Source organism: Vittaforma corneae, assembly GCF_000231115.1.
Source record: "Vittaforma corneae ATCC 50505 unplaced genomic scaffold supercont1.11, whole genome shotgun sequence".
Taxonomy (NCBI): domain Eukaryota; kingdom Fungi; phylum Microsporidia; family Nosematidae; genus Vittaforma; species Vittaforma corneae.
Window position 1 is genome coordinate 9,006 of NW_006889844.1, and position 25,466 is coordinate 34,471.

A 25,466-nucleotide genomic window follows, 5' to 3' on the forward strand; every position below is an offset into this window, starting at 1 on the left:
TTAGCAAATTAAAAATGATGCTAATCTACTTATAAAATAATAAACAAAGCCATGCAAGCTTATTATCTAAAACAGATAGCCAGAAAAGAGATGACGTTCAAGATTAGCACACGATCCATTTTGCTTTGAACCGCTGTTCTACTAGTGAATTAATAAGAATCATCATTTCACTAGAATTGCCAAAGACTTTAAGAATATTGGAATTCAATTTTGCATTATGCTCCAAGTAAACGTACTTGAAGTATAGACAGATATGCTAAAACTATGAATAAGCAAGCTTATATTGACCGTAGAATGCGGTTATAAAAGCCTTTGCTCTTAAAATCAAATATTATGCTTATATTGAAAAATTCCACCAATCTGATTTTTTTCTTTTTTCAATCTAATTGGAAATTAAACATGGGGAATTAATTGTAATAGAATATTTTTGTTTCAGATAATTATATATAGAAAAAAAACGAGTTGTTTATGAGGGGGTATATAGATGAGTTGGTAATTGAAGATGATAAAGTGTCACAGGACACTGTGAGTTTATACGAGTCCCTTGGCCTCTTTGCTACACTAAACAATACCTCAATAAAGCTATGCAGCACCCGAGACACGTATATAAAGTCATTCGATGGGAATTTGAGGTTATGCATTGGTAGAAAGCACTACGATGAAATCATGAATCAAAAGCTTATAGAAAAAAGAAAGGAGCAAGATCAGACGGTAATCTACGATAACATTGGAACGGAGATTATATTAGAGGCAAAAAAGTCCTATTCCGATATCCGATTAGGTGTTTTAACAAGTGGGGGCGATTCACCAGGAATGAATTCTGCAGTCCGAAGTATAGTGCGATACTCCTTAAAAAATAATATCAAAGTTTTTGGAATATATCGAGGCTTTGAGGGATTAATCAGAGGTGATATTAGAGAGCTAGGTTGGGACAATGAAACTCATAGTAGTGGCCAAAGTGGAACATATTTACTTTCTGCTAGATCCGAGAAGTTTAAAACACGTAAAGGTCGAAAAGAAGCTGCATTTAATCTTTTAGTCAGGAATATTAATGCATTAGTGGTTATAGGCGGAGAGGGTAGTATGGAGGGTGCACTTATTCTGAAAGAAGAATTCAAAGAATTGTGTGAGGAGATTATAGCAGAGGGATGGTTAAATTCTTCAAAGATAGAGACGATAAAGAACGAAAGAACATGGATAAAAGACTCACCACATAGTACAACACCAGTGGACAGTATATCACAATCAGATAAGCTAACTACTAAAAGTCTCAGCACAGAGAAAGTGGAGGATGTCATTGTTGACTATTTAGGACCCGAAGCTTCGGATGAATTTAATTTCAGCGTTAAAAAGCCATATGATATTCAGATAGTAGGCATACCAGGCACTATTGACAATGACATTATTGGTACAGACTTTACTCTTGGCAGCAACACTGCAATAACTAGGGTGGCGGAGGTTGTTGAGAAACTAACATCAACAATGAGGTCACATAAGAGGGTATTTGTGTTGGAATGTATGGGTAGAAATTGTGGATGGATAACGCTAATGGCAGGGTTTGCAATAGGAGCGGAATATATCTTTATCCCTGAAGCACCCCCTAAAGACTGGAGATGTGAAATGATAAAATCGTTGAAAACAGCTTATTTTAATCACAAGATGAATATTTTTGTTTTTGTGTCAGAAGGCGCAATAGATTCAGAAGGTAATAGAATAACAACATCCGAAATTAAACAGGAGATCCGAAATGCAGGCATGGAAGTGCGTAGTTTAGTTCTTGGCCATGTCCAGAGGGGTGGGATGACTGCTGCACAGGATAGGTTTTTGGGAACAGTGTTTGGATTGAAGATTGTTGAATATATAATGGGTGGGTCAAATATTCCCGTGATGGCTGCCAATGTCAGCGATGAATTTATTTTTGTAGATTTATATGAAGTTGTGAGAAAGTCCAAAATGGTGAGAAAATATTTTATCAAAAAGCGATATGATGAGGTATTGAAAATGAGAAATGAGTATTTTCAGCAAATTTATTGGATACATGAACGATATCGACACAGCCTGAGCCAGAAGTTTTTCAAAGAACACTTGTATCCCAGAGAATATTCAATAGGCTATCTGCATGCTCACAACGAAAAGAAACTTGACAGTTCCAGCTTGATCTCAGAAAAGGTAGAGAAGCTATTTATGATAAAAAAAAGATTAAGGATTGGTGTTCTAATGGAAGGACCTAGCTCAGGAGGGATGAACACTGTGCTAAATAGTTTAGTGCAATTTGGACTATGCAAAGACGTGGAAATTTTTTATTTTTTTAACGGTTATAATGGCATGATAAATGTTAATGTTAGAAAAGCCGATCTCTTTGAATTTTCCCTAGTTGATAACCAGGGTGGAATCATTATTGGAACATCAGACACAAAAAACGTAGACATCAATACTATTGAAAGAAGAATAGAAGAACTTCAGATAGACTATCTAATAGTAGTTGGTGGAACAGTAAATCTAAAGCTGGCACGTACAAATACTAAAATAATCATTATACCTTGTACCATATCAAATAATTTTCCCGGTTCAGATATGAGTATTGGAAGCGATACAGCGTTAAACGCAATTTTAATAGCTTCTGAGGCTTGTCGCCTGACAGCCATGTCGATAAAAAAGACTGTCTATGTAATTGAAATTGCTGGCGGAAAATGTGGATATTTAACAGTTATTGGTGGAATTTCTTGCTCTGTCTTTGATGTAATCAGTCCAAAAGTCAATAAGCTTGAAGATCTAATTTTGACCAAAAAAAAAATCAAAACCGCTTTAGAAAAGCAAGGAAGCAATTCTGTGATGATTTTCAGGAATGAAAGCACATTCGATTATATGACTACTGAAAGTCTCTGCAAGATACTGTGTTCGGATGAAAGTATTGCATATAACTACAGTGTGTTAGGCCACTTAGAAAGAGGTATATTGCCATCGGTATTGGATCGTATTCATGCACGATTGTCAGCGTATAAAGCCATAGAAGTATGTTTAAACCAGGTTACCAGCGGTGTGATTGGAATATGCAATGGAAAGGCGATTTTCAGCTCAGTTGAGAGTGTTTTGAAAAATTATGATGAGATGAATGATACTACAAAAAATCCCAAATGGCAAAAATATTCAACAATATGCTCACTAATGGAATAAATTTCAACGTCTTTCAACACTAATACACTTTCCAAAAAATAATGTGATAGTTTTGAAGTGCATAATTTAAAAAAATTCATGGATTGATATCATCTAAGCTTTAAATGATTAAAAATCAATTAGCAATTAATCAACTCGGATTTATTCACAATTCATGACAGCACACTATGTTTGTAATTTAATTTAAACTACATTTGTGATCATTACACAATGACTTTTATTTTGATTTAAATTGACATATTGAGTGATCAGTAAAAATCAATAAAAACAAACAATATTGAGGATTCTTATTCTTGAATTATTAATAGTACAATAATTTAGAACAGGTCCTCTTTAATTAAATACTCGTTGCTTGAGTAGTTTTTCTATATAATTTATAGTTATGTCAATGAGTATAAAATCAATGCCCTTTCACAATAAGCTTAAATCAAAAGAGTAATTACTAAATTGATTTTTTTATGATCATAAACTAAAGTTGGTATTTAAAATTGTAAATAGACATAAAAATTTATCAAAAAGTGGGGGAAATGCACAAAATGAGGATGATTCACATGTGTGTACTTGCAGTCATTGCCTACTATTGAGATTTCCTTGAAATTTTTAATTTCTTAAAAAAATTTACCTAAACACCCTAAATGGTGACAAATAAAAAGTTTGATCCCAAAGACTACGAAGCGGCCTTTCTTTTTAATCACTTCCTAAACTCCTGCCATAGACAACAAAGATTTGAGATGGTGGAGGACTATTACAATGCCGAGCCATTCGACTATGAAATGTACTGTGAGGATAATAGGGAAAAGTATAATAGAAAAGCAGTGGTGAGCAGATTTAAAAATGAAGATTCGTCTAATTTTTTGGCAAGTCACTACCGCACAGACAAAAAGACAAAAAATCTGCCGAAGACAAGCCAAGCATTGAAAATTTTTACTGATTCCAGGTCTCATTCAGCGCCAGAGGGACGCTTGAGCTTTAAAAATGGTGCTCATCAGACACTTTCAATACTCAAGCATAGGCCTTTTTTCATAGTTCAGGGTGAAAATTCATGCGCTAAAAAACAAAAAAGAACTTTAAAAGAGAATGATGCACAGTCTTACATAAAGTCACAAAATGTGTTTGATAGTTCAAAGATTATCTATTACAACGACATTGTTGATGTTATAAACCATAATTTTACAAATTGCTTTGTAAAAAGAGAAATAGCCAGTCCAAAACGAGAAGAGAGCGAGACAGAAACTGATTGCAGCTCAGACTTAGCTTTACATGACAATAGGGAATATAGTTTAGAAGACAGCAACTGTTCTTCTGGCAATGAGCATGAAAATGCGCTATCTTCTGAGATGGCTGAGTCTAAGTCAAAGTGCCCAGAAGATGGTACTGATAATTACAGATTTGATGTTCAGGGCATCACAGATACAAATATACTGCAAAAGACGGATGAAGCTTTCAAAAAAGTGCTATTTGGGACATTCAAACATTTATATAAAAAAATTTGTAAATCCCAGTATGGACAATCAACGAAATGACAACAACGATGATTTTGAAATTGAAGGTTTTAAGGACAAAACAAAGCAGAAAATTCTAGATTTATACAAGCCTGGTGAAGATGACGACCTTCCACCGCTTCTGCCGGGCGAGACCCCAGGGTTTATATGTGCTTTTTGCCACAGAAGGTATATTAAAAGACTTGAATTAGTCAAGCATCTTCATGATGTACACGCAGAAATGGATGGATGAATAAATTTATTGAGTAAAGCAAAATGTTTTTGTTTATGGACTTTCAAGATGCATTCATACTATCGGGCTTCTTGTTTAATCTACTCCCAGAAACACTCGAGCCCACCACTTCATCAGTCTTTCAGTATAACTAACTATCAACACCGAAGGCATCCCATCCAACAACGCATAGGTACTATTCAAAGCACTATTGAAGATTGCTTAAAATGTACATTCGAAATACCCCAAAAAAGAATACAAAAAGACATGCTGTACAAGGAAGCGGCAAAAAAGAAAGGCTTTATTAACAAACTCGACTAACTCATAAGAATATCAAAAACTTAGCAAAATTTTCACTGGACAATTTCAATTTTAAGGAACCTGTTCAAGCAGTAATCTGGAAAGTTCCTATTGACACGGACCTTAAGACTATCAAACAGCTTGTACTGGGTGGATTGACGAACAAAGCCCTCAATCCCATACATAGGAATGAATAGAGTCACACCGTTACTCCTAATACTAACCACATGGGCCATAAGATCTCTATCGTCAAGTACATGCATAATGAAGAGCTCTTCAGCCATTCTCGATGCGTTTTGAGCATTTCGGTGTCTAAAATTCATTAATGAACATGCCTTGGTGTTCACGAAGTCTTTCAGATGGTCAATCATTATTTCGTTATTATCCAGAATATACGAAAGAGTTCTATGAACAATAATATCAGGATATCGTCTAATAGGTGAAGTAAAATGGGTGTAAATGTCAGTAGCCAGGCCGTAATGATGGAAATCAGAAGATTCACCACTACAAAAATACAGGGCCTGTTGCATAGATCTTGTGATAATACGTTTCACAATCATGGACTGTTCCTGATCGAGTTTTTTCAAAGAGTCATTCAAGCTCTTGGATGATGTAGCATCAACAATGTCCAACTCTATTGCAGATGGAAGTGGGTGCTTTCTAAGCAGAGAATACTCTGGATTAAACTTATGAATAAACGAGGCAACCGTTATGTTGGCCAATAACATAAATTCTTCAACAAGATAGTGTGTTGGTATAGACTCTTTTATCTCAATTTCACCATCAGGATTGATACGGATCTCCTGTCCACTCAATTCCAGTGCGCCATTCTCAAATCTTTGAGTTCGAAGTCTTGTTGCAATCTCTAAAAGAAGTTTTAGTGCTGGTCTCAATGCATTTCTTGTAGATGATACAGCCGATCCATGCTTTATAATATCGTTAGCTTCTTCATATGTAAGTGCAGCTTTGGATCTGATCAACGATCTAAATATATCCGCATTGATGATATTAAAACCTTTATCAAGTTTCCAAATACAAGAGAATGCAGCTCTATCATTTCCTTCAAGGAGAGAACAAAGATTTGAAGAGAGAAATGGTGGAAGCATATCAATCCTTCTATCTGGAAAATACACGGTAGTTGATCTATGCCTTGCTTCAATATCTAAAACTGAATCAGGTAGAACATAGGATGAGACATCGGCAATATGAACACCAACTTCGATGTGGTCATCGTAGACCCGACAATGAAGGGCATCATCAATATCTGTGCATCCTTTAGGATCGATTGAGCAGATATCAAGGTCTCTCAGATCCTTTCTTTTACCATCTAAGACTTCTTTCATAACTCTTTCAATAGAGAAATGAAAGCTGTCGAATCCCAAGCCCCCAGGCGTATTGTCATCGGAACACTGCAGGATTCTTTCACCAATCTCTTCTCTTCGACGGTTGCACACATCAATCCAATTGTTGTTGAAGTACTCGATTTGAAAATGCTCGAATATGGCATTCACCTCATCTTCAAACACACCATTTTTACCCAAGAATTTAAATATTACGCCACGGGGATTTTCATTTGAACATTCCCAGTCAAGAACATGAACGACAACCTTTTTGAACAGATCGGAAGCATTTAAGTGAGTTAGTACAAAAATATCAGGCAATCGCCTGTCTATTGGTCGGACATATCCGATTCGTGCACTATCATTGAAATTTTCCAGTTTAAACACTGTGCCTGCGACAATCCTTGTTTTCCTTTTGAAAATTCCGACAACTTTGTCATTTTCAAGAAATACCTCATCTCCATGCATTGCCCTGTTGATGTTTCTATCATAGATTTTTGTTCTCTTTTCTTTTTCTACAACTTCACCCTCAAGATTATTGAGTGGGTTGATCATCAACGTTCCCTTTGTAACTTTTCCTGATCTGTGTAGAAAGTCTAGGTTTTCCAGATAAGGCTCAAAGACACGGGTGTTGGATTGATAGAAACTCATTTGATTAAACACAACATCAAAAACAGGTAAATGATTTACGTATTGTTTGAGGTTACTTTGTGTCAGAATGTCAAAGGTTCCTTGTGGATGGCTGATTCTTAAATAGTTCAAAACGGCTTCAAGCCTTGAACCATGGTTGTGATTCTGATTGATATGACCATTAAATTCATCAATTTCAGCAATAAACTCGTCTTTGAATAGAACAATGTCTTCGTTTAATTTCTTAAGCTGCTTTTCATCATCTCCACTCAAGAGACAACTGCAAATTACGAAATAAAAATCCTTAACTAAAAGAACTGAGTTAAAAGCAGTTTGTATTTCCCTTGAAAGTATCAAAACTGGTTTGGAAAACTTAAAATGGAGCGGAAAGAAGCTCAAATTTCGGTGCTTGTAAATTTCTCTGACATGTTTGGCAAGCTTGAATCTCTTTGTAATCTGTCTTGTGTACGCACTTGACTGCATCGAAGGGTTGTTGAAAATGCTCAAAAGAGTGCAAATAATGCAAGCACATGAAAAAAATTCAAAAGGCAATAGCGATACAAAATCTATTGCACTTTACATGGCATATTCAGATATATTTTGACATTATGATATGTTTAATTATATAACAATAAATCATTAAGCCTTTTACTGGTAAAAATGTCATTCAATATCTGAAGCCTAACGTATGCTTATATTTCCTCTATTTCAAATTTTAAGTTATTTGACACGTACCCATGCTCTATCACACCTGAAAACCTTTTACAGTCTTGGATAAAATCATAATCAAAATTCACATCAACAATGTAGTTACCGTTATCTGTCAAAAAAGGGACTGAGATTATCCACGAGTCGTAATTTACCTGAACGCTGTGGTCTTTGAGGACTCTTAGAAAATAACCGTAGCTTTCCTTGAGAATCTCAACAGGAATGGCTAGCTCCTCAAAACTATTTACGTATTTATTATTTTGAACCACAATAACCGACTTTTTCGACATGTTTATCATTAGTTTCTCAACCGTTAATGCTCCGCCACCACCTTTGATTAGATTTCCAAAACAGTCATAATAATCAGCACCATCAAAATAAAGATCCATTGTAGATGCATTTTGAAGTGATGATACTGTTTTGTTCTTCAAAAACATTAGCGTTTGGTTGGATGCTGGAAAATATAAATACTTGGAGGGCAAAATTTCAGAAAATTTTAACATGGTACTTCCCATTCCAATTCCAATAGACTTTACATTGGCAGTTGCATATTTGTTAAATATTTTAAGCAGCTTGTCCTTCTCGTTCGGCATTCCTTTGCGTTAGAAAATAATGGTTTAATACTTGAAACATTTGTTATACATACTGTAACAAATGATAGGAAACCCACTGTAATTATGTGATCTATGTTTAAGCATAATTAAAGATCACAAATTCTCTCAAACTGTCATATTTTACAATCAAGGCCATATATTTATATAAGCCCTTTCATACCTTTGAAAACCTCTCTACCTTTAATGATTGCTGAAGTTTGTTCAATACACATGAAACAAGTTAATATAGAAAATGCCCATTGATAGTTAGTTTTGGGCAGCACTAGTTTTTCCAGTTTGCAAAGTGTCTGCTGTTTTATGCACAGATCAACAACACGCGTAGTGCTAAAGTTGTTGAGGCCATAGCTGTGGGACATTCTTCTGGCAAGCCAGCCGTTTTAATATGCTGTATTGAGTCTTTTCGGACACAGCTGTGGAATTAAGCAAACAAACCTTGATAAACGCCAATGCTGTTTATCATTTGGGAATTGTCAAATTAACAGGGTGAGTTGCTTGCATTTCGTTTTCAGAGTGCTCATTAAAATTTTGAAAGAAAAATTAAAAATACAAAAAACCAAATGAAGTGAATTTAAACAAAAAGTCAGCCAAACATGGGCGTTTTTAATCAAGCTACGTTTATTCCACACTTCTGATGTTGTGGAGCCTCCTCAGATGGGAAATTAAGCTTCTTCTATAGACATATTCGCATCCGCAGTAGATGCATTTGTATTTATCCTCCGTATTGCACAGAGAGTTGGTTATGGCATTGTTTAATGCCTTCGAACCTATTCTATCTGGCTTTTCTCTAACATTTCGTATAAAATACACAAACAATTTTGCATCTTCATAGTCCTTAACGTTCACCATGGGCTGAATAAAACTAATATTTATGTAACATCATATTTGTTTTACAATAAATCATAAGCTTAAAATTTTTAATAATTGTTACATCTGTCAAATTCTGTTTGATATCATTTTTATCAATATTTAGCATTACAACTGCAATGCTGTCAAGTTTTTTGAAATGTTTGTTTGTTTATTTTTGAATTAAGAAATTAAAACTGTCAAAAAAATTAAAAATTTGACCAATTGATAATTACAAATAAAACCAAGAGACAGACCAACCATGTGCAAACAATGTGTATGAAAGTGCAGGAACACCCCTCTTTTTGTGCTAGCTCTTTTCCTGTCATTTTTTAAAACTTACATAGTGACAAACGTGCAAAAAGAAAACATGCAGAAATGCTAGAATGAAAAATTTGGACACAAAACACAAACATTTAAGTGCATTTCATCACGCCTTTCAATTCAAAACAGTTTGGGCATTTGGTATTTCTATTTGAAGGAAATGTGTGATAGATCAGAAATTGAAGGCAGATTTAAGTGAAGTTTAAAGACGCGGCTCAACTACAATCAATAAGAATGAAATCAAATCAATTGTGCGGCTTAAACTCTTACCATTCAGTTTTTATGAAAAATTAAAAGAGATAGCCAGTAAAATAATCATGCAAAGAATTTAACCTCAAAGGCAACTGGCAGGGAATTAAATGAGCACACAGTCCACCACCGAACTGCCTGTTTCAAATTCAATTGCTAATATTTTGATCACCCAACAATTGAATAAGAAGAAGCTTAAAATTCGGTTATTACACGTGGTTTCATGGCTATTTAAAAACCACCAGCATTACCATGCAAACCTAACCAACTGTTGAAAGCAGAGTATTTTTGGATTTTCAATGGCGTGCACAAACATGCAAAATTGATTTCCAACAAGCTCGCTGCTTCAAGTTTGCCAGGTGTAGCATCAGAAAAGACGCACATGATATTTAACAGCAGTGAAAGAGAAAAGACCTAATCGAGTTTGACAACTAAGGCTTTGATTTGTTTTCTTTGTTAAAAATTTTAGCTTTCAAATCTTGATTTAATCACTGATTTCAAGATTTCCTTAAACAACCTGGAACGGGCAAGTCCACTCAACTGTACCTCCTTCTTTTGTTATCGCTTCTCACTGTCCCGCCAAATACTCCTCTTCCGTACTGTCTATTTTCAGCAAATCCCATGTCCTTGTCGACCTTTAGAAATTTACCATCAAGGCAAAAATCTTTGAAGAAAATAATTGCATTGTCAGCATCTTCTTTTCTTTCAAACTCAACAAAGCAAAACCCACAAAACGTCAAAAGACCTCGATTAATGCCCATTATGACCCGTTTAACTTCTCCAACCATTGAAAAAAGCATCCAAAGTCTCTCTTCTTTGATATTCTCATCAATATTGCTTACATATATTGTTTTAGAATCTTCAAGGGCTTTAAGATACTCTTCCTGTGTTCCCTTAAACGACTTTTCGATGTATATTCTGTTGTCGTCTTCCATTGCAAAGTACTTTGCAAGCTCCATATCTTGGGCTATTGTTCAAACAGAATTTAAAAGTAAAAAGAACACTGTAAAATTCCACGGCTGGAAAGCACTTGTGCATAACCAACTGGCTGTTAGAGCCTTTGCATTTTCATATCCATCACCACACATAATAATAGATCTACAATAGAGCTTTGCCTGTCATACCCATGCATATAATATCTACTTAAACGCCAATAAGAAACAAATTAATATTGTTAAATTTTAATTCTTTTTACTCAGAAGCTTCTGTTCATCATTCAAAAATGAAGAAATGATTTTCTTTTTAACACAATTAGAGCAGTGTGTAGCACCATACGGTCTAGAAACTCTTCTTTGTGAAACGGGCAGCCTGGAAAAAGCTGCCGGCCTCAACGCAGCGATACCGATAAGAAGTTGTTCACAGCCGTGGCAGCGATGCATCTTGGCCTTCTTACCTTCCTTAATAAAGCTAATCTTCTTGGAGGGCGTAATGACTTTAACTCTTTTGTTCGATGCAGTCTTGTACGTGTTCCCAATGAACTTTATTGGAACTACCATTTGTTCTGGGTGAAAATTTTTCACAAAAATTTTACTAACAAACAAGAAAAGTGCAAATACAAAAGACGATTCATAAAGCGTGACAAAGCAATATTCAACCATGCCTTGAACTTCGATTCATATTGCATTAAATATAAATCAAGCAAAATATAACCGATAAAAACGGTTTTATTACTTATCTTTAAACTCTTCAATGACAAACAAACATGCTGCAAAGCCAAGGCAGTGCTATCCACCTTACTTCTATATTCTAATCTTACAAATACCCTCGGCTATCTTCGTGCTTTTCAAGCTTCCAAGTATAGTTTTTAGCTTTTCAGTTCCAGGAAAACCAGCCGGAATACAAACAATCTGTGAGTGTTTGATTTTACTCTTCATTTCTCTGATGTCGTCTGGGCACAATTTGTACAGTTCTATCTTGAAATACCGACAAAATGCAATAAGGCTTGGCACTTCAATTGATTTTTCATCAAATACAAAAATATGAGTAAAAGCATCTTCACTTTTCATCAGCTGATTGAACGTAACAGGAACTTTTGTATTTTCTATTAGCTGAACCATACCCACCTTTTCTTTTAGCTCCGTAATCTTGAAGAACTGTGGCTCAAAAACAGTATGTCCCATAGGGATTAGCAGAACAACAGTTTTTAGGGTTGGAGCCTATCGTTTATCTGAGACTATTTATACAATAGTGTGCAGTATGAAAATGCATCAGACATACTGAGAGATTGGTTAAGATCTAAATAAAGTTTCTTTTTCTTATTTTTTATGATTTTTTTGCCCAGCCGAAAATGAAGAAAAGTAGTTCGTTGAACAAGAAACCAGTCTGGAATGACGAGTCTGAAGAGACATCCTTCTCTGACGAAGAGTGTTCTGGGTCTGAACTGGAGTACTCCGACAACCAGATTGAACAGGCTGAAGAGATGCTAGAAGATGTTGAAGTATCTGGAGAAGAAACCGTGTCCGAAAGTAATGTCAGTAGTGAAGAGGAGCTTTCGGATGCAGTGGAAACAACAAACGAGGATGAGACTCAAAGTGGAAGCGAGGAAGAGTGCGACGAAGAAACACAAAGAACGGTGTTCATCAAGGACATTGGCTATGATCTGAGAGAGGATGACCTAAGACAGCAAATGCAGCGACTTGGGGAAGTCATAAGGGTTACAATTCCCATGACACATGATCTACGAAGAAACAAGGGCTTTGCCTATGTTGAGTTTAAACGATTGGCCGATGCCCAAAAGGCTCTAAAACTAGATGGGACAGAGCTCTTAGGAAGAAAAGTAGCGGTGTTCCAAGCTAAGCCGAGAGAAAACAGAAAGATCTATACTCTTTTTGTAAAGAATTTGAGTTATACCACGACCAAATCTGAGCTGAAGGAGTATTTTGAGAGATTTGGAAAAATCTATAACATTAGCCTACCTGTTGATAATGAGAATACAGAAAGGAACAAAGGATTCTGCTTTATTGAGTATACTGAACCTGATCCAATCACAAGGGCACTGAAAGGCAAGCACACTTTGAATGAGCGGACGTTATATGTCATTGAAGGCAACAAAAACGAGGATAGGAATAAGAAAAGAAGCACAGACCGACTTTATGGCCGAAGCAAGAATACCAACAGTGATGAGAGCAGCGACATCAGCCAGAGTTCTCACAAGAGCAGATTCCAAAAGGAAAACAAGTTCAATTCAAAGGGAGATAAAAACAAGAAGTTTGACGATTCTAAGAAGTCCTCGGGAAAGGGCAAGTTTGAGAAGCGTCCCCAAAGCAAGTCATTTAGCAGCCAAAAGAATCCAAACAAGATAGTTTTTGATGATTCAGAATAAAGCTTAATTACCACCCAAAAGTCTTTTCTAAATGCTAGTTTAATGCAAAACTGATATTACTCAAAGGATTGTTTTGGCTTTGATGCATATTGATATTTAAGGATATTTTATTGGCAGTAGATGAGCATTCTTCGGGTATCATAGATAACGCCTAGCAATCAAAGAATCCACTTTTCGATATTCACGGCTGTGAGCCCTTAAAAACGTGGCTAAATGTGCTGTATTTTATTGATTTCTATTTACGACATGTCTTCTATTAAGCACGCTTGTGTGTAAAATTTTGTCTTTGGGCTTTGCCCAGAAAAGTCTTATGGAGAGTGAAAAAAAGGAAATTATTAACAAGTACAAGCAAAACATCAACAAAATCATCAGGAAATACGAGAAGTACGAAGACGATGATCTTGAAGTCATCGACATCTTTACTTATGAAGATCAGCCCACGTTTTGCATCGATTCGATAAGTTTTATAAAGAATAATATACAGAAGATGATGGTGGAGAACTCGCCTTTAATACTCTTTCAAGATATTTACAAAATGCTGTGCACAGAGTGTGATTTTGAGGATATTTATCGAATTTTAAGGTAAAAGGCCGACAACCTGCATTGTAATCAAAACATGGACATTTCTGCGCCAAAAGTACAACATTTTGGCCATTCTGACCATACTCCGCATTAATATTAAACCGTTTCCTATGAAATAATGTCTATGTATTGGTCATCAAATAATATTTCAAGGAATGGCTTGGGTACTAAGTGCAGATTGGTTTCATCAACAAGACCACTGATTTTCTGGGTTGCTATGCTGCTTATAATCTTGTATCCAATGGGTGATTCATGGAGCAGCACATCGTTAAAGTCCTGCTTTGAGAATACTTTGATGAGGTATGACGGGCATTTTTCAGCGATATTCCTGATAAAGTGCAAAAGCCTTTTCTTATTCAGCACCAAAAATCTTTTCAGACTTGTTTCTAGCAGATCCAAGGTCCATTCTGGAGGCACACACTCCAGAATTTCAACTTTTTGCTGCACAAACGAATTGTTTTCGAAGATGTATTGGGAAAACTGCTGGAACACGGATTTCTTGCAGCTAAATAAGGCATATGCTTCGAAAAATAATCTCGTGTGGTGCTTGAAGTAGTGTTCAACTACCTTAAGTGCATTGTCATCAGGTATTGAAAAGAAGTCATCAAAAAAATAGTCTCTGAAGAATTTAAACTTTTGGAGACTATCATCCGAATTAAAGTCAGAACAGTTAATAGCCTGCCATAAAATAAATCTTGAGGATATTTCATCGCTGTCCTTGGTGCATATCGTGTTTGCTTTTAGCATCTTTTTTTGATTTTCTGCTATTTTGTCCTCTTTTAGCTGTAGGGTGATCTTTTTCTTTAGCTCCTGCTCTAGTTCAAACTTATCCAACACGAATCTTCTCTTTTCATCGCGTAATATATCATTTTCCTTCTCCATCTTCTTCATGTTTGCTCTAAGAAGCGTCAGTTCAGCCTTGAGCAGACTTATTTCTCTGCTTGTATCGCCATCTGGTTCTTGTTCTGGCATAGGGCATGTAGCAAACTTGAAGCTAATTTAAAGTGAACTACTGCACCATATTAAACAACAAACAGCCATGATGTTTGAACAGTGCAGAGCCCGCTTAATTTTATTACAATACTTAAGCCCATAAAAGCTCACCTCCAGCCGCTAGGCGAAGTTATTGGAAGTGAGACGTAGGAACTATTTGGAGATATTTATTTGAAGAACACAGCACATTTTACTCTAGATTTTGAGCTATTAACACTTACAATTGGCACTGCCATGCTTCATTGCAGACATTCTTGTAAATTAAAAAGATATGTACCCACAAGTTCTCCCTTTGAATACTCACAGAAGTCGTTCAAAGCCCGAACCACTTCATCCTCATTCACGTTTCTGTTGCTAGTACCCTTGTCCACAAGATATCTTTCAAGACTGAAGAGCATCATCTCCGTCTTCTTAGCTCTTGTGTTAATGAATAGCCCTTTCATAATACTGTCCAGTCTTTTGTTGATGTTTTTCTTGAAAACATCAAAACAGAAGCTCTCAAAATCTGGAAATTCAATGGAAAAATTGCCAATAACCTCGTTAAACACGTAGAACTGCAATTTCTGAATAAAATTAAAGTATTTTAGTTCTCTCAGTCTTCCAGCCAAATGCTCAATCTTTTTTAGTTTCCACAAGAACTTGAAAATATAAACCAGCTTGATAACGAATTCCTCTTCAATTAGGAGCGAAACTGGATAGTCCAGCTTTATGTACAGAGAAAAGCTCTCGGAACCCTGGTCAGGCCCCAGCCCCACTCCTCGCGTCATCACTTTTAATAAATTCTTCTTGGGTAATATAAATATCAACTAGGGAGTTAAACGGAGACTTTGGAAAGATAGAATTCAATGCGTTTTCCAATAAATTGCAGATGTTTTTTCTTCCAGTTTTCCTGGACTCTTTCAGAGATGTGAACAGCTTTTCAATGAAGTCAATTCTACCAAAAAGAAAGGTAGAGTGAATAAATTCAAGAAGATCCAATATCTTAAAGTTCTCAAAGAATCCTTTGTATAACAGTGTATTAATGCATACCAATGCATCCTTAAGATAGTTTACTGCACTATTTTTGGATAAATCAATCTTTCCTATCGTACTTTGAACTTCACGAGGTATATTTAGAAGATGAACACTCTTCAAAAAGGCAGTGTACTTTCCGATATAAGCAATAGTTTCGGCGGTATGCCTTGAAATGAATGGAGGAATCAATCCGTAATCCAGGACATGATTTCTAATAAAGTACTCAGAAAATGGGTCTTCAAAGCTGCCATTTAGCAGATACGAAATAGTGCATTCATTGAACACCTGGTAAAGAACATCTTCGAAACCCTCAAAGAGAGGATTGATGGACGCCAGAGCGACATTGTCAAAGTTCAGGTCAAGTGCAGTAAAAGCCTTTAAGTGCATTTTGTTCCTGAAACTATCGTTTAAAATTCCCAACTTCCTAATGTTTTTGAAAGGAATATACATATTACTGTAGAAATCTAGAAAGTCACAGAATGATTCCAGGACTGATTTTTCATAGTCTCTCAAAGAAGGCTGTATCTTTCCAAGAAAGTATCTGTGAGAAAGAGAATGTGGCTGTTCCTGCTCAATCTTTAACTGTCGGTATATCAGTCCATGGGAATATACTGCATGAACAATGCTAAACACTGCATTGTTAACCTTTGATCTGATTGAAGGCAGTGAGACAGGATTGAAGTATGAAGTTTCAAATCCCAGGGCACCTTGTCTGAGATGAACTCTCAAATCTTCGTACACACTCGGCTTTTTGTTGCTTAGACAGAGGAACACATAGACCAGCTTTGTTATGCCTTCGTTGTTCGGCAGTTTTTTGTACAGAAGAAAAGCCTTTTCGGATTTTTCATTTAGGAATGAATCGATTTGAGGAGCATGAGTAGGCTGTGGAGTTAGATACTTTGTTAGGGATTCGATGAAGAGATTTGAGGGTTCCAAGGGAGAGTAAAGGTTTCTGACGAGCCTATCCAATACTTTAGCAGTGCTAGACATGGGTACGGAAAGCCGCGGCGTATGAAGAAAATAGGTCGAGAGACTAAGGACTAACCCAAAATGTAAAGAGGCGATACAGGCGGTAGTACTTTGCAGAGGGTTTTCAAAAGAAAGACGAGAATAATGACAATGAAGAAGACAGCCAGCCCACATTTGGACTCGTGAAAAATCCAATTGCACCAAGCACATAAACAAAAATGCCCTGAAGCTCTTTTTTATTTAATTTGACACACTTTAGACCTGTGATCCTGAATAAATACCTTAAATATTCTATTGGCATTATCAAACATGTTGTTCTTTAAACTAACTACAATAAACTGTGCCCCATGAAACTCCTTCTGAATTATCTCTCCAATGGACTGTGTATAATTCAAATCGAGAGCTGCGTCAATCTCATCAAAAATATAAAAAGGCGCTGGCTTGAATGTAAGCATGCTAAATATCAGACACAGAGCTATCAAGGACTTCTGCCCACCGCTTAGCTCGCTGAGAGAGTTCTTCCAGTTTCCAACTTTAACCTTAATTTCAAATTCGGGTGAAATAAAAACATCTGAATTCTTTAAAAAATATCCTAGGAAGGTCCTGAGTGTCTTGTTGATGTGCTCAAAAGCCCTTTGATTCTCTTTCACACCCATCTCATTCAGCCTTTCAATGCTTTTTAGAATTTCTATCTTATCGCTTTCTAGCTTTCTTATTTTCTCTTCCAGGTCCTGAACAGCTGCTGCATTCTTCTCCAACAGCTCAAAGTTGGATGGATCCATGCTTACAACCACTCTTTTCTGATGGATCTTCTCTTTTAGAAACCCCATCCTCTCTTCAATATACTTGGTATTTACATTGTCATTGTTGAACTTGAACAGTATAATTCTCTTTTCAACTCCAAAGCTTGCCTCCATAAATTCAATATAGTTATCAGTAAAATTAGCTGGGACGATGCTGGCCAATCCCGATCCATTATGCTGTATCTGAGTGGATATATTCGTAAGATTTTCATTCATTTGATTTTGAAACACCTGGTTTGCCAATAATTTAATTTCGTCGTAGAGACGAGCAATTCTTGATGCAAGCTTGACAGTAGATTTGATCAAAACCTTTAGTTTTTCATCAAGGCTCTCCATCATTCTAATGGATGCTCTTCTTGAATTCTCTTCCAACTCAAAAGCTCTTTGTCGTGACTGAAGTTGTGCAATTCTTTCCATCGACAAGGCAATTTGTTTTTCCAGATCATTTTTGATAACGGTAAGACCATCAATTTCATTCTTCAGCATTTCGCATTTGGCTTGTGCTGTACTCCTAATATTATTTTCCTTAGTAGCCTCCACTATCATATTTCTGACATTCTGTAACTCAGTCTTCACATCTATTTTTGACGTGGCCAGACCCTGTAGTATTTCAGCTTTGCTTCTCAAACTTGAAATATCTTTTGAAAGGCAAATGACATTTGAAAGCGAGTTGTAGATGCCCCTAAGCTCACATGCAATATTAAATTGGGGCATGTTCATTCTTAAGCATTCAACATCCCTTTCTAGTTTTTTAATATCCGACATTCTTGTTACATCATATTTGAAATATGACTTGCCACCTGTCAATGTACCTTTAGGATCATACACTGTCCCGTCCAGAGTGACACATCCCACTTTGCATTCAAAACAACAAGTAGCCGCCTTTGCTTTATCTTCAAAGATATAAAATCCACTGAAAATGTGCTTGAAAGCCTTGTCATACTTCGTATTGAAACTTATTGCATCCAATGCATTTATACAAGAGTAGGGTACTCTATTTGGCTCCAAATAGGTTATTTTATCCAACGGAATACAGGAAATTTTCCTATCACTCGTCTGGATTACCTTTGATGCGACCTCCTCATCTCTACAAATAACAAACTTGGATCTTCCACCTAGGATAGTTAAAATAGCCTCTTTGTATTTCTGATCAACAAAATCAAAATTTTCATCAACTGTTCCATAGACACCCTCGATGATTGGATAAAATATCTTACTTTTTAAGGAGGAAATCTTCTCTTCAAAACTCCTGATCGTTGCATCCTTCAATTCGTATTCTTCAAGTAAATTTTTAACTATTCTCAACATTTCTTCAGAGATATCTTCGCAGCATCCGTCCCTTGGCTTGATGTACTTTTTGATAGTTGAGCTTTTTATTTTGCTTTTCTACTTCAGAGCGTGCCATTTCTAGTTCTACTGTTTTCCTATTTAAAAACTCCTTCAATCTCTCAAGTTCCGCTATTTTATCAATGTCAGCTCCACCTAATATTTCCTTTGATAGGATATTTTCCCTCGCGCTTAGCTCGTTTAAATCAAACACAGGTGGTCTTTCCAAAATCCTTACGCCTTTTTCATATTCCTCCACTTTAGAATCAATTTGCTCTGATGGGTCCTGCCCCCTCAGCTCCTCCAGTCTATCCTTTTCAATATTTATTTTACCATTCAGGTCACTGGCATTGATGGCTTGCATTGTGCTGATTTCTTTTATTTTCATTTCCATACTTTCCAGCTCCGCTTTTTCCTGAAAATACTGGACACCCATTCTATTCAGCTCTTCGACCTTTGAGGCTAGTTCAATGCCAGCCATTTGGTTTTCGAGAATTTCCAGCTCCTGGATATATGCTTTTCTATTCACTTGACTGTCCCTGTTCTCTTCATATATCTTCTTTTCCTTTTTTAGCTCCTCAAAAAATGGGCTGATGGTCTTCTTAAGATGCTCTCTTGCTTCTTTTAGCTTGAATTCTTTCTTGGTTAACAGTTCTAGTGATTTTTCTCTTTCCAGGCTGTAGTTCCTAGTCCCCGCTGTTTCTTCAATCATACTTTGAAGATCCGCACTTTTCATATTTACAATCTTGGTTATGTGTCCCTGCATGACAATGAAGTCGTTTGTAATTCCAATGCTCTTGCACAGATTCTCGATAGACATCTTTGTTGAGTTATGTCCATTTAGCCTGTACTTGCTCTTACCCTCTGAATCAAGACTTCTGGTAATTTCAATGCAATCGTAGCTTTCGTACCCGATGGGACTCTTGTCTTTCTCAGCATTGTCAAAAACATACTAACAGAACATTCTTTCCTGTTTATGTTAATTAGTTCTTTTAAGTTCGAGACTCTCATGTACTTGGAAGTGCTGAGATCAAGAGCGAAAATAATGGCATCAATAATATTGCTTTTTCCAGAACCGTTCATTCCAGTGATAGCCGTAAAGAATCGGTCTAAATTCTTTACAACCGTTTTGTCAGTGTAGCACTTGAAGCCGTCCATGATGACATCCTTAATGAACATGGGATGAAAATTATAAATAAATAACAACTATACATAAAAGTGTAAAAAGCAGCACATGTGCTGGTCGATATTGCAAAATGAAGTTATCTAAGCCTGTCCACCTTCTCTCTTCGTATTAATTTATAAGTGTTTTACTCTTCAAGATTATCGATTGCAACCAAACAGCATACAATGGAAAGCTAATCTTAGTAGGCTGAAGTACATTTCCAGAAAGTACGCTTGCTTGTTGAAGTCTTATAAGTACCATTTTTAATCTAAAATACAGCCCAGCCCCAGCTTTATACTTTGCACAAACTTTGGCCATGGAAAAGTCTTCAACTGCAGAAGTAAAACAAGGAGATATTTCGAAGAGAATGCACGATGGGAATTCAGTAATTCTTGAAATTTGCAATAAGCTTAAGCTTCCCAGACCTATACGGGCCATGTCTCAAGGCATATTCCAGAAATGCATCAACTTTGATGTGAATCTAAGAAGACTCTGCCATACATGTGTTTTTCTAAGTTCAAAGATAGTAGAACACCCAATAAGCCCGAGTCTATTCAAAAGTGTTACAAAAAGTACCATTGATACTGAACTAGAGCTTAAAATAGCAGAAGAGCTACAATTCGAATTCGATATTTTAGATGTCTACGCCTTTGTGGAAAATATTGCTGCTATGCTAAAAATCGAAGGTTCACTGCCAGCGCGGATGGGTGAACTCGATAGCATCTTTTCAGATGGAAGGATCACTTATTTTTCGCCATTTGGAGGAGAGCACGAACTTTCCTATCTTGGCTTGTCTCTTTTTACAGATAAGCAGTTAAAAATCTTTGAAACATTGAACTGTATTGTAATTGACAAGCAAAAGATTAAAGATATAAGGCAGGCAGCTATGAGCGTCCAATGAGACATATTAAAGCTCGAACATGCAGAGATGATGTTGTGCATTTATCTGGAAGAAACCTAAGTATATTTCAGACATTACTGAGTAGGGCAGCTGCCAAGACTGTGTTAATAGACATGGGGATTTAGTTAAATAAAATTTCTTAAGACGTCCTTAACAGCTAAATTGCGTGTTTCCTTTAATGTTATTCGTCGGAAGTAAAACCAAGCACAGAAGTGTCGAGCAAATTGCAGTTTATGGAGTGTCTGGTCAAAAGAAGAGTGAGGTCATAGCACACCGATTATATGCAGCCTAGTATAAAAGAGAATATTTAAAGTATGGCAACACAACACACATAAAATATTCAGAATTAAATTGCCATTAGAAACAATATGAAAAGCCAAAAGCCCAAGTTTATGGAAACAATGAAATTTACTGTTGGAGTTTTACTGTCTTTCTAATGAATTTTTCATGATCAATAGCCAGCAGAGAGGCAAAAAACATAAAAGCAGAGTATGAAAGATGTCCTTTGTATTCATTCCAGGCCTTGCTTTTCAAAAGTGCAAAGGAGAATACTCTAAGTAGATTAATAGTGAGAATGATGGCAAGGAGTGGGTAATTCTTACTAAATACTACAAACATAATAAACAGAAGCTGCACAATCTGTGCCTTGGTCAGATTCTTCTTGAGAAAATCAACAACATCTTTAAGCTTCAGCTTTTTTGTCTTCTTCGTTATGAAAAAGGGCTTTCCTTCCTTGAAAAATATCTCGTCTTCCTTGAGAAACACTATTTGATCATTTACTACTGATTTGTAAAGCTTCTTTTCGCCAAGCTTTCTATCATATAAGCTCTTTTCATTAGTCTTTGATTCTATTTGTGCAAACTCTATGTCTTTCTCCATTGTAAATACAATGTTCCTTCCTAGTGCACTCAAAGGAGTTGAATCGGTCAGTATTTTTCCTTTGAATGTCAGAAGAACTGATGATGGGTCGTGTTCGTTAAGCTTGCGCTTTAAATCCATGATTGTAAGAATTTTCTCATCGTCTATCAGCTGAATTTCGGAATTTCCTCTGGTTTGTACTTGGATCTGAGTCATAATGGGCTAGTCAAAAAACAATTTATAAAAAAGGGGAAATTAGACAAATGAAAAATAACAATAAAAAGGGGAAAGCTGGACAAATAAAAACAAAGTTTACATTAGAACGGCAAATGAACAAGAAGCAATTTGTAGCGGTTGTTTTTATGAAAGCACTTGAGTGCTCATGAACAAGTAGACCAATCAAACAGGCCAAGCATATCCCATCTTAGCATTAGAAAATAATGTCCATTTGCTAGGCAAGAGTAATTTGAGCCGAAATCAATCACACTTACAAATAGCACAAAACTACAGTCTAATACAACCTGATTTATGTTCTACACTTAACTGCTAGCATTAGGATTGGCCACTATGCGCTTTAGACTTCATTTGTAGCATTCTCCTTTTCTTTATCCACCTATTAATTTCTTTTCTATCAAAAATTTTCAGTCCTCCATGCGTGAGATTATCCACATTCAAACAGGTCAGTGTGGAAACCAAATTGGAACAAAGTTCTGGGAAACTATAAGCAAGGAGCACGGAATTGACCCTTCCGGAATATACACTGGAACCTCAGACATTCAGAGAGACCGAATCGAGGTATACTACAACATGTCCTCTTCAGGAAAGCATGTGCCAAGAGCTTGTCTTGTGGATCTCGAGCCAGGAACAATGGATGCTGTAAAGAGTGGAACATATGGAGACCTATTTAGACCAGACAACTTTGTTTTTGGACAGAGTGGAGCAGGTAATAATTGGGCCAAAGGACATTACACCGAGGGTGCTGAACTGGTTGACCAAGTGATGGATGTTTTAAGGAAAGAGTCAGAGAGATCCGATTCTCTTCAGGGATTCCAGTTGACACATTCACTGGGAGGAGGCACTGGCGCAGGAATGGGCACTCTTTTGGTATCGAAGATCAAAGAGGAATATCCAGACAGAATGCTTGCTACCTTCTCGGTGGTGCCTTCTCCAAAGGTGTCCGATACTGTGGTGGAGCCATATAATGCTACGCTTTCCATCCACCAATTGGTTGAGAACGCTGACCAAACATTCTGTATTGACAATGATGCGCTGTACGATATATGCCATAAAACATTGAAAATGAAGAGTCCAGGATATGATCAGCTGAACCATCTCGTTTCGCTTGTTATGAGTGGAGTGACCACTTGTCTTAGGTTTCCGGGCCAGCTCAATTCCGACCTAAGGAAGCTGGCAGTTAATATGATTCCATTTCCACGTCTTCATTTCTTCTGTGTAGGATTTGCACCTTTAATAGCCGAGGGTTCCCAAAGATTTAAGACCTACTCTGTAAATGAACTCACCGCACAGATGTTTGATTCCAGTAACATGATGACGGCCTGTGATCCAAAGCATGGCAGATATCTGACAGCTGCTGCAGTCTTCCGGGGAAAGATGTCCATGAAGGATGTGGAGGAGCAAATGTCCAATATGCAGTCTAGGAACAGTGAGTATTTTGTTGAATGGATTCCTAACAATGTTCAGACTGCTGTCTGCGATGTGCCACCCTACGGCTTTGACATGTCTGCTACGTTTATTGCCAATACCACCTCTATTCAAGAGCTCTTCAAGAGAATCAGTGAACAGTTTATGGTTATGTTCAAGAGAAAGGCGTTCTTGCACTGGTACACTGGCGAAGGCATGGATGAGCTTGAGTTTGCCGAGGCCGAGTCTAATTTGAATGATCTTCTTAGTGAATATCAACAATATCAAGAAGCTACCGTTGAGGTAGGTGAGGAATATGCTCAATAAATAGCATTTAATCAAAAGTATTACAATAATTTCTCATGTATTTATTTAAAGTATATGTGAAAGTCTGCTCAATGCTTTATGTGAGTATTGCTTTTGAAAGATGCGCGATGCTTGTAGAATAACCTCTTTAAAATATGCTTTTTAAATAAATTACTCAAGAGTCTAATCTAATAGCACTTTACAAACACTAAAACAGTGTCTTTACTGCTAAGATGCGCATTGCTAGTAAACATGATAAGCAATTAAGCTTTGGACTCAGGTGGTAGGGTGAAATATGGGATCTTTCCTCTGTGCAAATCATGAAGAATCATCTTGGAGATAAGATCAATGTTAGGCTCTCCCCCTTTAGTTACTTTCCCAAATCTACTGGCCATTTGCACAAACAGATCATCAAGACTTTCAAATGGAATCCCATAGCAATTTTCAACGGCTTCTTTTCCTGTCAGTTTAATAACATCGGGTATCAGATCTTCAGGATCCTCAACATTCTCAATGCGTATTGCACCCCTCAATACTGCCATTCTATAATCTGAAACTGGCACAACGCCAGGGCAGTCTATCAGGTAGAGATCTTTCATCAATGCGATGTACTGCCAATGTCTTGTTTCTCCTGGAACGGGGGCCGATTTGCACACAGCCTTATTTCTCAGAGTATTGATAATACTGGACTTTCCAGTATTGGGATACCCAACAAACCCAATGCTCAGAGTATCCTTCTTGTAGAGAGTCTTAAACTGTCTAAGCACATTCATTAGATTGGCCTTGCCGTAGTTGTTGTCCAATGAATTTGAGTGATAAGCCAAGCAGGGATGTTCCTTGCTCAAAGTCCTTAGCCATTGAGCTGTTACAGCCTTTGGGATTAGATCAACCTTGTTTAGGACATACATTAAGTGCTTGTGCCGTGCCTTAGTTTTAAGGAACTCTTCAATCTGGCTGCATTTTGTTCCAAGTGGATCTCTTGCGTCTAAGACATGCACCACTACATCAGAGCTATCAATAACTTTGTACAACTCGTTCCAGATTCTGTGGCTCTGCCCTTTTACATTTTTATCATTTCTATGGATTGCTTCTTTATGCACTGGATTTTCTCTATTGACCATTTCCTCTAGACTTTTATATTGGAGCTTTGGCCTCTTTGACTGGTTTTTGCTCCCAAAACAGCTCGAAAAGTCGGCTTTTTTCTTCAATTTCACCTCATTGTTAATCAATGAGTATGGCACATTCCCCACACTTAGCAAAACATCGTATGGACTCTTTGTCTTGATTGAGTTTCTGTATTCCTCTAGCTCATTCTGTGTAACGGTCTTCGTATTTGTAAACCAAGCTCTGGCTGGCTCAACCCGGCCAGTGGATGCATCCTTAGATTGAAACGGTGCTGCCTTTATGATCTCACCTCTTGAGTTTCTTTTGGCTTTGCCAGAGCTGAGAGTGTTCAAGTACTTTAGTTTTTTTGCATTGTAGAAATTGACCTTCATCTGGGCGAAGAATTTTTCAAAAAGAAAATGTGAAATGCCGATATAGATTAAAGAGTGCTGTGAATGCTCAGGCTGGCTTGTACATGACTTGGTCCAACAGATGTGCCGAGGGCTCGTGAGCAAATTACTGCGGCATATAATATCTTTGATAGATTTTTATCAGAGTTGGTCGTCTCATGGCTTTATACTTGGGCA

The 25,466-nt window shown here is 36.9% G+C and overlaps 16 protein-coding genes across 16 annotated transcripts; 5 read left to right on the forward strand and 11 right to left on the reverse strand.

The window, feature by feature from the left end:
* Positions 1 to 468: 468 nt before the first annotated feature.
* On the forward strand, positions 469 to 3,174 carry VICG_01273 (uncharacterized protein; the record flags this gene model as incomplete). Its single annotated transcript, XM_007604657.1, has 1 exon — positions 469 to 3,174. The coding sequence occupies one exon, from the start codon at positions 469 to 471 to the stop codon at positions 3,172 to 3,174; it is 2,706 nt and encodes a 901-aa protein (XP_007604719.1).
* A 635-nt stretch (positions 3,175 to 3,809) lies between these two features.
* VICG_01274 (uncharacterized protein) lies at positions 3,810 to 4,697 on the forward strand (the record flags this gene model as incomplete). The annotated part of the gene is made up of 1 exon (XM_007604658.1): positions 3,810 to 4,697. One exon carries the CDS (start codon positions 3,810 to 3,812, stop codon positions 4,695 to 4,697), a length of 888 nt encoding a protein of 295 aa, XP_007604720.1.
* A 543-nt stretch (positions 4,698 to 5,240) lies between these two features.
* On the reverse strand, positions 5,241 to 7,640 carry VICG_01275 (VacB and RNase II family 3'-5' exoribonuclease; the record flags this gene model as incomplete). Its single annotated transcript, XM_007604659.1, has 1 exon — positions 5,241 to 7,640. The coding sequence occupies one exon, from the start codon at positions 7,638 to 7,640 to the stop codon at positions 5,241 to 5,243; it is 2,400 nt and encodes a 799-aa protein (XP_007604721.1).
* A 209-nt stretch (positions 7,641 to 7,849) lies between these two features.
* VICG_01276 (ribose 5-phosphate isomerase A) lies at positions 7,850 to 8,458 on the reverse strand (the record flags this gene model as incomplete). Its single annotated transcript, XM_007604660.1, has 1 exon — positions 7,850 to 8,458. The coding sequence occupies one exon, from the start codon at positions 8,456 to 8,458 to the stop codon at positions 7,850 to 7,852; it is 609 nt and encodes a 202-aa protein (XP_007604722.1).
* Positions 8,459 to 10,431: 1,973 nt separating this feature from the next.
* On the reverse strand, positions 10,432 to 10,854 carry VICG_01277 (uncharacterized protein; the record flags this gene model as incomplete). The annotated part of the gene is made up of 1 exon (XM_007604661.1): positions 10,432 to 10,854. The coding sequence occupies one exon, from the start codon at positions 10,852 to 10,854 to the stop codon at positions 10,432 to 10,434; it is 423 nt and encodes a 140-aa protein (XP_007604723.1).
* A 222-nt stretch (positions 10,855 to 11,076) lies between these two features.
* Positions 11,077 to 11,493, reverse strand: VICG_01278 (uncharacterized protein; the record flags this gene model as incomplete). Its single annotated transcript, XM_007604662.1, has 1 exon — positions 11,077 to 11,493. One exon carries the CDS (start codon positions 11,491 to 11,493, stop codon positions 11,077 to 11,079), a length of 417 nt encoding a protein of 138 aa, XP_007604724.1.
* A 141-nt stretch (positions 11,494 to 11,634) lies between these two features.
* On the reverse strand, positions 11,635 to 12,015 carry VICG_01279 (uncharacterized protein; the record flags this gene model as incomplete). Its single annotated transcript, XM_007604663.1, has 1 exon — positions 11,635 to 12,015. One exon carries the CDS (start codon positions 12,013 to 12,015, stop codon positions 11,635 to 11,637), a length of 381 nt encoding a protein of 126 aa, XP_007604725.1.
* Positions 12,016 to 12,182: 167 nt separating this feature from the next.
* VICG_01280 (uncharacterized protein) lies at positions 12,183 to 13,217 on the forward strand (the record flags this gene model as incomplete). The annotated part of the gene is made up of 1 exon (XM_007604664.1): positions 12,183 to 13,217. The coding sequence occupies one exon, from the start codon at positions 12,183 to 12,185 to the stop codon at positions 13,215 to 13,217; it is 1,035 nt and encodes a 344-aa protein (XP_007604726.1).
* Positions 13,218 to 13,907: 690 nt separating this feature from the next.
* VICG_01281 (uncharacterized protein) lies at positions 13,908 to 14,771 on the reverse strand (the record flags this gene model as incomplete). Its single annotated transcript, XM_007604665.1, has 1 exon — positions 13,908 to 14,771. The coding sequence occupies one exon, from the start codon at positions 14,769 to 14,771 to the stop codon at positions 13,908 to 13,910; it is 864 nt and encodes a 287-aa protein (XP_007604727.1).
* A 260-nt stretch (positions 14,772 to 15,031) lies between these two features.
* Positions 15,032 to 15,559, reverse strand: VICG_01282 (uncharacterized protein; the record flags this gene model as incomplete). Its single annotated transcript, XM_007604666.1, has 1 exon — positions 15,032 to 15,559. The coding sequence occupies one exon, from the start codon at positions 15,557 to 15,559 to the stop codon at positions 15,032 to 15,034; it is 528 nt and encodes a 175-aa protein (XP_007604728.1).
* Positions 15,531 to 16,949, reverse strand: VICG_01283 (uncharacterized protein; the record flags this gene model as incomplete). Its single annotated transcript, XM_007604667.1, has 1 exon — positions 15,531 to 16,949. The coding sequence occupies one exon, from the start codon at positions 16,947 to 16,949 to the stop codon at positions 15,531 to 15,533; it is 1,419 nt and encodes a 472-aa protein (XP_007604729.1).
* A 62-nt stretch (positions 16,950 to 17,011) lies between these two features.
* Positions 17,012 to 20,083, reverse strand: VICG_01284 (uncharacterized protein; the record flags this gene model as incomplete). Its single annotated transcript, XM_007604668.1, is given in 3 exon segments — positions 17,012 to 18,922; positions 18,933 to 19,831; positions 19,858 to 20,083. 3 exon segments carry the CDS (start codon positions 20,081 to 20,083, stop codon positions 17,012 to 17,014), a joined length of 3,036 nt encoding a protein of 1,011 aa, XP_007604730.1.
* Positions 20,084 to 20,385: 302 nt separating this feature from the next.
* On the forward strand, positions 20,386 to 20,970 carry VICG_01285 (uncharacterized protein; the record flags this gene model as incomplete). The annotated part of the gene is made up of 1 exon (XM_007604669.1): positions 20,386 to 20,970. One exon carries the CDS (start codon positions 20,386 to 20,388, stop codon positions 20,968 to 20,970), a length of 585 nt encoding a protein of 194 aa, XP_007604731.1.
* Positions 20,971 to 21,378: 408 nt separating this feature from the next.
* Positions 21,379 to 22,044, reverse strand: VICG_01286 (uncharacterized protein; the record flags this gene model as incomplete). The annotated part of the gene is made up of 1 exon (XM_007604670.1): positions 21,379 to 22,044. One exon carries the CDS (start codon positions 22,042 to 22,044, stop codon positions 21,379 to 21,381), a length of 666 nt encoding a protein of 221 aa, XP_007604732.1.
* Positions 22,045 to 22,479: 435 nt separating this feature from the next.
* VICG_01287 (tubulin beta chain) lies at positions 22,480 to 23,796 on the forward strand (the record flags this gene model as incomplete). The annotated part of the gene is made up of 1 exon (XM_007604671.1): positions 22,480 to 23,796. The coding sequence occupies one exon, from the start codon at positions 22,480 to 22,482 to the stop codon at positions 23,794 to 23,796; it is 1,317 nt and encodes a 438-aa protein (XP_007604733.1).
* A 242-nt stretch (positions 23,797 to 24,038) lies between these two features.
* On the reverse strand, positions 24,039 to 25,271 carry VICG_01288 (uncharacterized protein; the record flags this gene model as incomplete). The annotated part of the gene is made up of 1 exon (XM_007604672.1): positions 24,039 to 25,271. The coding sequence occupies one exon, from the start codon at positions 25,269 to 25,271 to the stop codon at positions 24,039 to 24,041; it is 1,233 nt and encodes a 410-aa protein (XP_007604734.1).
* Between the last annotated feature and the right edge of the window lie 195 nt (positions 25,272 to 25,466).